The sequence below is a fragment of the Carassius auratus genome, linkage group LG28B, assembly GCF_003368295.1.
Source record: "Carassius auratus strain Wakin linkage group LG28B, ASM336829v1, whole genome shotgun sequence".
In the NCBI taxonomy this organism is placed as follows: domain Eukaryota; kingdom Metazoa; phylum Chordata; class Actinopteri; order Cypriniformes; family Cyprinidae; genus Carassius; species Carassius auratus.
In genome coordinates this window covers 1,941,167-1,950,550 of record NC_039293.1, presented here as the reverse complement: position 1 = coordinate 1,950,550, position 9,384 = coordinate 1,941,167, and the positions used below count along the sequence as shown (strand labels likewise).

Genomic DNA, 9,384 nt, shown 5'->3' with positions numbered 1-9,384 from the left:
CTGTGTCATTCTGGTGGTGAGCATTAAGTGTTCTAGCATTTTGATATCAGATAACTTTTAAACAGCTGTTCTCTTTAGCTTGTGTGTGGATTACTGCACCTATATATTTTCAAACACTGAAATGTAGCCTACTGATAACAACCACACACTCTCTCATACACACACTAATATATAAGTTACGATAATATAGCCTATATAAAAGTGTTTGTTTACATAATATAAGTGTGTGTTGTGAATATTTAGGTATATATAGATACACAGACATACAAAATATATTGTGAAAACATTTACATGAATTTACATGTAATTTATATGTGCATGTATACATTTATAGTCATAGAATTTATATATAAATTTTAATATAAATGTAATATAAATGTGATATTTTTCATAAATATATACAAAGATGAGTGTATTTTTTTTAAGTAATGCTTAAATGGCTTAAAAATGATTTCTTTTTATGCACTTCAAACACACACACACACACACACACACACACACACACACACACACACACACACACACACACACACACACACACACACACACACAAACACACACACACAAGCAAATTTTACTTTGTTTCAGATAATCAGATTATCTTGTGTTTTATTAATTCTGCCAGTAGGGGATGATCTTTAAAAAAATGATGGACATTGAAAGAGTTTAGTGTAAATATGTGAAATAATTATTTCAAAAATAAAATAAAGGTACCTAAAATTCTTTAATAATATAGCCTAATGAACTAATTATTTTCATATTTTAGACTTAATGTATCTAAAAAAAATCTTAATGTCTTTTTTTCTTAAAAGAGCTGGCCATTTGACTTCAATTTTGTTCTAATAAAAGTACATTTGTTCTAATAAAAGTACAAATCAATGTTCACTTAATTGATTTGCACTATATCTGTCATTTACCGTGCGCTGCTTTATTTAACTTTATTTTTAACTTTTATTTTTATTATATGTCTTTTTTTTTTATAATTCCCTTATTGTATAATTGTATCTACATTTTATATTTGATCTAGTTATATTTTTTAGGCTTTAATGTTAATGTTATCTGTATGCACCGGGGTCTGAGAGTAACGCAATTTCGATTCTCTGTATGTATGTACTGTACATGTGGAAAGTGACAATAAAACAGACTTGAACTTGAACATTTTATCAGTCTTTGTCTGACTTGAAAGCTGCACGATCTGAGAGTGATGAGCGGTGTCTGTCGCAGTGTGGTGTTGTCTCCCGTCCGCTGGGTGTCGCGAGCGAGCGCGGGTTTCTTATGCTCGCTTCCGCTCTCCGGCCGCCATCATCATCGCGCTTCTGTCATTGCAGCGGTTTGATCCTCGAGCAGTAAGTACGTGTCCAAATTCAGTCATTTGACAAATATTAAGGCGCCGTTTGTTTTCATTTGAACAAAAAAATAAACATTAGGTTTTATCTTGCCCGTTTATGAGAAATGACGCGCTTTGGGGCTGGTTATATTCGTGTTTATCTTATATAAGCCTACGCTGACCTTGTCTTGTTCACTTGTGTACAGAAGGAACTGTACTGTACTTTTAGTTGCATATGTTCTTATTAGCATAATTCCTGATAAATCGGGATACAGTTGACTTGAGAAATCTATTTAAATGCGAAAACGTTTTTTCTTCTGCTTCAGTATGCCAAGTTAGAGCCACTTGGCTGGTGTCAGTCTTTCTCAGTGTGTGTGTGTGTGTGTTGGTGAACTGTGACCGATTTGATGTAAGGTTACATGTTGAGAATGTTAATCTGTTTAACATTAAGTACTTGGCTTCCAATAAAAATGTTAAATATTATATATATATATATATATATATATAAAAAAAAAAACATTTAAATTCGTATTACACCAGTTGGCCCAACAGTTTGCTTTGCGTGCAGTTGGTGCAGTTTGTTAAACCTGTGAAAGATATTTTGTCATTCTCAATAGCCATGTCTGCCTGAAATGTTTTGCCAGGAGCAGAGAGATGGCAGGTCGCCGTGCAGCAGTGAAGGCCATCGATTGGGTGGCTTTTGCGGAGAGGGTCCCACCGAACCAGAGGGCCATGTTCAACAGCTTGAAGACCCGCAGTGACTCCATCGCAGCTAAGTGAGTCTGACTGCGGATCAAACACACAATCTCCACTAGCACACTGTTTATTACCACAGTGGTTTCAAACCTGTGCTGGGTTTTGTGTTTTTTTTTTTTTTTACCATCAAAGGGCGATACATAAACCATCATCATCACTGCCCTTGAGCGAAACCCCACAGGTCAGGTGCAGGTCAGTGGACTGTCCTGGTGATAAGTGTAGACTGATTGTTGGGGGATAAAGACTTTTCTTTAGCAGTTTTTTTTTTTTTTTAAGATATTAAATCAGTACTTGTGGACCTTGTTTCAAATATTTTTCTACAAAGGTTGGTTTTGAAGTTTGTCTCGGTCCAGTCAGAGCCAGTTCTGTTGTCCAGACAATATTAGACAAAAATGTTATTTTTCTGATATGATTACAACATTAAGTTACATATTACAATTTGAAACCATAGTTTTCTATTTGAATGTATTTAAAAATCCAATTTATTTTCAAATTTGCCGATTTGCTGCTCCAAAAAAAAAAAAAAGATTATTTGTGATGCTTAATAGTTTTGTGGAGACCGTGATACACTGCCGTTCAGGATTAATACTTTTAATCCTTAAGGACACATTCAATTAAGTTACTGTATCATCAGAGAGCAACATGGTAAGTTAGCAGAATACAGGTCGAACGACCTTCTTAATGTTCATAATAATAAAGGTAGAACTATAGCTGATCAGGCTTCTAGCTAGTTTAAAATGTTTAATTTTTTTATTTGCACAGATAGCCTGATTAAAACATGTGACAATTTTTTTTTTTAATAAATACAAAATAACCAGCGATGCATCGAATTGCAAGAATGATTCTTGTAATTTTATTTGCCTAAATTAAGTGTAAACGGTGATTGATAATGGATAGTGTATTTGTGTTATCAAGGTCGCACTGTTGAGGCTCAGTCTGTCTCTTTGTGAGAAGTGAGTGTAACCACGCACATAAAGAAACTCAAAAGAAACACACCGAGGTACAAATTCTGAATGTTTAGTTTATCCATAACATGAAATAGTTAACCTATCAAGACAAGTGAGCTGTTTTGCTGAATATTCTCACGACGCAAAAAGCATTCAAAATACCTGAAGAGTGCAGGCATTACATGAAGTCTAGTGTGCATTTACAGTCTGCTCTTTCACTGCATGATTCAGTTTATTAAAATACATTCAGAATGATCACAAATTCAAGACATGGGGGCAGAAAATGTATATATTTATACCACTTCATATAGATAATACATTTCACAGTAATAATTTTTTCTCCAAAAATTGTCATGATTACAAATGTGATAATCTTTTTTATTTATTTTTTTACAACTTTTTAGTCACCATATTGCCTGTTTTTGCACAATTTCGACCACAAAAATAATTCAAAATAAAGCCATATCACTGTTTTGTGTCTCTGAGCAACATGACATTGAAATGATTCGGTTCAAGCTCAATGACTTGTTTATTAAATATGACTTGCTGCTACCTCCTGGCGGTTTTAATTTCACATTTAAGTACTGTATTTTCCAGACTATAAGTCACTTTTTTTTTCATAGTTTGGCTGGTCCTGCGACTTACAGTCAGGTGTGACTTATCAAAATTAATTTGACATGAACCTAGAGAAATGAACCAAGAGAAATCATCACCGTCTCCAGCCACGAGATGGCGCCCTCTCGTGGCTGTAGACGGTAATGTTTTCTCTTGGTTCTTGGTTCTGAATAAATGCGATTTATAGTCCAGTGCGACTTATAGTCCGAAAAATACGGTACCTTTTTATTATTTAAATAATTTCACTTAATTTAACGTTTTGTTTAATATATCAAAACATTGTTTACGCATTTGTGAATATGGTATATGATGTCTCACTTGTCCATGTATGAAGACGTTGTGCAGCACAAATCCGTGAATGAATGTTCTGCAGTGAGGTAAACTTCTACAGATTTCCCCTGGTCAAGGAGTAGGGAGCAATGAACAGCGTGTAGGGACTGTGTCAATGGGTACACAGATCATCCACAGAGCTCACTTCTAATGAGCTGATTATATATATTGAAAATATGCAGAGCAGGGGGTCACGAGGACTGAACTGAGTTGGGAACCGCTGTGCTAGAGTAATGATGCTGAAAATTCAGCTTTGCTTCACAGAAATAATTTATATTTAAATTAGATTCACATTAAAAAAAAAAAAACTGCTGTTTTAAATTGTAATCATATTTCACAATATTACTGATTTACTGTATATTTGATAAACCAAGCATTGGTAAAGATAAAAGACATCTTTTAAAAATTACCATTTAGCAAATATAGAAATGTGAATAAATGCTGAATTACACAAACCCAGGTTTTTGGATTTAGATATAGATTTAGCAAATTTCAGAAACTAAAATTTCACACCAAACAAGTCAGTTATTATTTGTGCCCAACTGTTTTTACTTGCAGACTTTCATCCTTGCCAGAGAAACCAGCTGCCATCGATTGGAGTCATTACAGGAGTGTTGTGGCCAAAGCAGGCATGGTGGATGAGTTTGAGAAGAAGGTGAGATCCAGTGGATTCTCAGTGTCTCAGTTTCTCGCTCTGCTATGTGTCTTATATGCTTCTGTTTCTCAATCTACAGTTCGCTGCATTGTCGGTCCCTGAGCCAGTGGACACTCAGACAGCAAAGATTGACGCCCAGGAGCAGGAAGCTGTGAGTATCCCCTCATACAGCAGCTAAACCTTTTCAGTATTCATGTTTTTGCTCTGAATCGTTTTCACGTTGTTGATGAAATCAACACACAGAAATTTGTTGTGTCTCTTGATGTATTTCAGAGCAAAACCGCAGCTGCTTACTTGGAAGCATCTAAAGCTCGTATTGCAGAGTATGAGAAGATTGTAAGTTCAACCTGCAGCGTCATTGTATCGTGTTGATAGACTGGAATAAACTGCTAAAATTATTAAATTAAGTAAAAAAAGTGCATGCAAGCGCCAACCCATTTCATGTTTGTGCAGATGGACCAGAACATGAACCCATATCATTAATCTATAAGAAGTTATGATTGCTTGCTGTGGCCCAATTAATATTGAATAGTCCGAGAAACATAATACTATGATTGGATTTGATCGAATTCAACATTTTGAAGCATTTAATCATTTTTCCCGTCTGACTGTTTGTCCTTGGCAGCTTGAGAAGTTCAGGAACATGATTCCTTTCGATCAAATGACCATAGAAGATCTCAACAACACCTTCCCGGAGACCAAGCTGGACAAGGCGAAGCATCCATACTGGCCGTACAAGCCGATCGCCGACCTGTAATTTATTAGCAGCACCCAGAGCTTCAGTCATGTGTCTTTCAGTCTGAGGTTGCTCTGTATAGTCTGCTGAAATAATGCTTCTGCTGTAGAAGTGATTCCAATCGTGAAATGACTCATTACTGTTTTATTTGTGGAGAAAAATAAATAAAATAAATTGTTTAAATATGACTTTTTCATTATTATTTTTTTGAGTGCATTTTAAAAACTGAAGCAAAATGACTAATAGTAAATGTAAAGCAAGCCATGAGAGGTTGTGTTAAAGATTTTTCCAAACAATATATATATATATATATATTTATAAAGGAGAAGCCTAGTTCACCCAAAATTTAATATAGAAGTTTGATTCTTCATCAGATGAGTTTTTGAGAAATTTAGCATTACATCACTTGTGCATTAAGGACTTGTTCATATCTCCTCTGGAGATAATGGGTGCCGTCAGAATGAGTGTCCAAACATCTGATAAAAACATCAATAATCCACACTACATTGACACTAAAGAGAGATGTAAAGATTTGTTACGTACAATCATTTAGCTAACAGATTTATTCTTGGTGGACAAATAAATGCATGGGTGACCACTCTATTTGGCAATGGCCTTTCAAACTATAGTGTGCTTTTAAAATGGGCATTTATTAGTAATGTACTACAAGTCTGTAGGCATGTTAGCGATGTTAGCCACGATTTTTATATCTCTACTTATTTAACTGGAATCAAAAATGTAAGGCAATTTTTTTTATATATATATATTTTTTTTGTGTGTGTGTGTGTGACGTGACGTTACGTGACGTGAAAGGATTTTCTTTAGGGAACTAATTTACCGGAACACTGAAAATATTCAGAAATATTCAATAAAACAATGTAGTATTTTTTTTTTCTTTACTAGCGAAAAATGTATTATATTTCAGTCTGTCAGATTCAAGCCGAAAAGGCTGTTGGCTAAATTACAGACTGAGTAATCCAAATCATATTTCACTGAAAATGCTGTGCGAAACTTGAATTTTCATGCATCAGCTAAATAGTTTGGGCATCTTTGATTAATGGTCACCACTGTATAGAAGTTATGAATTGAAATGGGAGCTGCGCTGTGAATGTCTTTTATGCGATGCTTCGCTTTAGTCATGGCTTCCGTCTCAAGGCCACATAATAAACCTTCAGTTGTCATGCTCGGAAATTTGAGAGACTTCATGTCGTTTTGAGCATGACATATGTACTCTCTCTGTGTGTGTATGTGTGTGTGTGTGTATGAGACTCTTTTTCTAAAGATGATACATATTTGAAGGCTTTTTACTATTAACCATCATAACCTGGCTTCCCCTCCCTCGGCCACCAGAGGGCGCAGTGGATCTATATAAAACTGGCCGGATGTTTATGAGTACAGAAATTGCTTCAGAACCTGTTCCCTCGGATGTTTTGATCATAAAATGTGAATCACTGAACATCAAAATGAGCTTGAACATGACTCTGTGACAAAACGCAAAATGTGTGCATTGTAAGCACCCAATTCTAAATTATAATTAATCTCAGATGTGACCTGTAAAGTAATCCTGGGTTAATACCTGATAATGATGCAATATCCTGTGGCTTAACAGGCGTGAATGCAAGAGATTAAAAAAAGTTTGCTGTGATCAAAATGTGTTCACATAGAGAGAGAGAGAATCAACCTTATTTAGTAAACTAATAAGCCATGACAGGTCATGTGGTACAGTGATTTTATTACTTGAAAAATGCATGGCCTATTTTGTCTTATTGCTATGTTTGGGGCACATTAGCTTCTTAGGAAAAAACAAACAAACTGAAAAGCAATCATTGGAATTAGGAGTTTTCTAAAACCAAGGGGACCAAAAGTAGATCCTCCTGGAGTTTACTTATAGAACATTTCCATTTGCTCACATTATCTTTGTGAGTGGGGTATTCATGGCATCTGACATTTCTGAGCAGCCATACGTGTTCTAGATAGCAGAGGTTGAGGGAATTGTTTTGTCAGCGCATTTTCCAATTTAAGAGGCGCGTCTGTCCACCCATAATCAATCTGAGCTCACGGCAGCAAACAGCAACAACTGTCTGAGCAGCCAGGCATTCGGTCAGTCAGTGAGAGGAACGTCTGCTCATACAGCTGAGGCTGCGTTCAGTGTGGCAGAGAAATATGCTCACAAATGACTCTTTATCTGAGGACACCATTCAAAACAGAAGCCCAGAAACACTGCCTGCATGCTGTTAAAGGTGCTGTAGGGAACTTTTGTAAAAAAAATATTGTTTACATATTATTAAACCTGTCATTATGTCCTGACAGTAGAATATGAGACAGATAATCTGTGAAAAAAATCAAGCTCCTCTGGCTCCTCCCAGTGTCCTATTGCTATTTGCAGAAACTCCATCGCTCCCGGTAAAAAATAACCAATCAGTTGCTGCGGTCCGTAACTTTGTTTGTGTTCAAAATGTAGAGAAATGTATATAATAAGCGAGTACACCATGAATCCATTTTCGAAACCGTGTTTTTGGCTTGTCCTGAATCACTAGGGTGCAACTATAATAAGTGTTTATATTCGGACTATTTTAGATTGCTTCGGGGGTACCGCGGCGGAGTAACCCAGTACTTTTGTGATTCTTTATAGACATAAACAGAGAGAAGTAGTTCCGGCTACGATGTTCTTCCGCAAAACGCAAGCAGTTCTGTTTATTAACCGCTAGAACGACAAAAGTTCCCTACCGCAGCTTTAAAGAGTGAGATTTCATTTACTATCCACTCATTCCTTCAGTATATATTCTTAAATACATTTCAATGAAATTTATGTGTAACCACAGTTGACACTGTCTGCTGAAGAAGCCTTTAGATCAAAAAGGTTTTAAAATCACAATAACCAAAAATGCACGTTATTTGTATTTTTACAGTATTTTTTGTATTCATCTTACATCGACAGGGGACCAAATTTAAAAAAAAAAAAAAAAAAGTTACAACAATATGAACAATTAATATGCAATTAAGTTTCCTAAAACATTACACTGAGTACTCCTTGTGGAAAAATTACAAAGCCTTTTTATTTCCTGGAAAAAGTGTTCAAGATACAGTATCTTCACACGTAACAATCATCACAATCTCAGTGATTTACAGCCCCATCACTTTTGTTTACCGCGTGCTCATAATATACTGCTCATTGCGTTTACTCTTCCACTTGTTGTATTAAAACACCCAGAAATCATCGTTGTTTGCTTCCTTTAGTCATTCTCCTTGCCTGAGCTCATTCTCTAGATGATGTTACTACTGCTCTCATGAAGAATATACATGTCTGGATTGTGCATATGTGCAGTGTGACAGTGTGTGTGTGTGTGTGTGTGCACATATGTGTGTGACGGTTGTAATATGGATTTTCCCTCTGCTCAGCCATTCCTTCTACAGCTGTCACACACTTGTCTTTGTTCAAAGAGCTGTCATCACACCTAGACCCGCCACAGATCGTGTAATGATAATGATCTGATTATGCCCATGGCTCAATGCTTCTGATTGGTAGCTTTTTTGTGACACACCTCTGACCTGACACTTTCTAGCAGATATTACTCATGTCCTGTCTGGAGATGTTGGCTGCACTTTTAAAAGGTTCCTTAATAGCTTATTGCAGATCTCTTTTTTTTGTTTTTTTGTTGATGCTTTAAATAGTGATAGGTCTCAGAGGAAAACTGAAGTCAAATGCTTCGTCCCACTGAACTTTCATATGGCTGTAAGTTACTCTAGTTTGGATCCTGTATTTTTAATGCTGCCTTGGAGAACATAAGAGACCTCCCTTAAAACGCGGCCAAAAATACTCAAATAGAAAACACATTTTAAATTGCAAATACATGCATTTTTTTATTGTTATTATTAACTTATTAACACCTATCAGAAATATATTTTTCAAAAGCTTTATTTTGTTACCTCTTACTGTTGGTCTCCCCCTCATTTCTTACAGAAGTTGTATCAGAGTGGAGAGTTTCTGCAAACAGAGCTCGTTTGTTGTGCTGGAGAA

The 9,384-nt window shown here is 35.9% G+C and overlaps 1 protein-coding gene across 2 annotated transcripts; it reads left to right on the top strand.

The window, feature by feature from the left end:
- Positions 1–1,252: 1,252 nt before the first annotated feature.
- On the top strand, positions 1,253–5,554 carry LOC113067699 (ATP synthase subunit d, mitochondrial-like). Of its 2 annotated transcripts, none has more exons than XM_026240101.1 (6): positions 1,253–1,346; positions 1,972–2,103; positions 4,534–4,630; positions 4,710–4,781; positions 4,904–4,966; positions 5,256–5,554. In XM_026240101.1, exons 1-6 carry the CDS (start codon positions 1,276–1,278, stop codon positions 5,385–5,387), a joined length of 567 nt encoding a protein of 188 aa, XP_026095886.1. In that variant the 5' UTR covers positions 1,253–1,275; the 3' UTR covers positions 5,388–5,554. The 2 variants fall into 2 exon arrangements, with proteins under 2 accessions (XP_026095886.1, XP_026095887.1); XM_026240102.1 differs by having other exon boundaries at positions 1,269–1,350.
- Positions 5,555–9,384: the final 3,830 nt, after the last annotated feature.

What these genes read in the sequence shown, in the direction of transcription:
- LOC113067699 (XM_026240101.1), top strand. Translation starts at nt 1,276, where the DNA reads ATGCTCGCTTCCGCTCTCCGGCCGCCATCATCATCGCGCTTCTGTCAT. An exon ending in TGGATGAGTTTGAGAAGAAG is followed by an intron (nt 4,631 to 4,709) that starts GTGAGATCCAGT and finishes CTCAATCTACAG; the next exon opens with TTCGCTGCATTGTCGGTCCC. An exon ending in ACGCCCAGGAGCAGGAAGCT is followed by an intron (nt 4,782 to 4,903) that starts GTGAGTATCCCC and finishes GATGTATTTCAG; the next exon opens with AGCAAAACCGCAGCTGCTTA.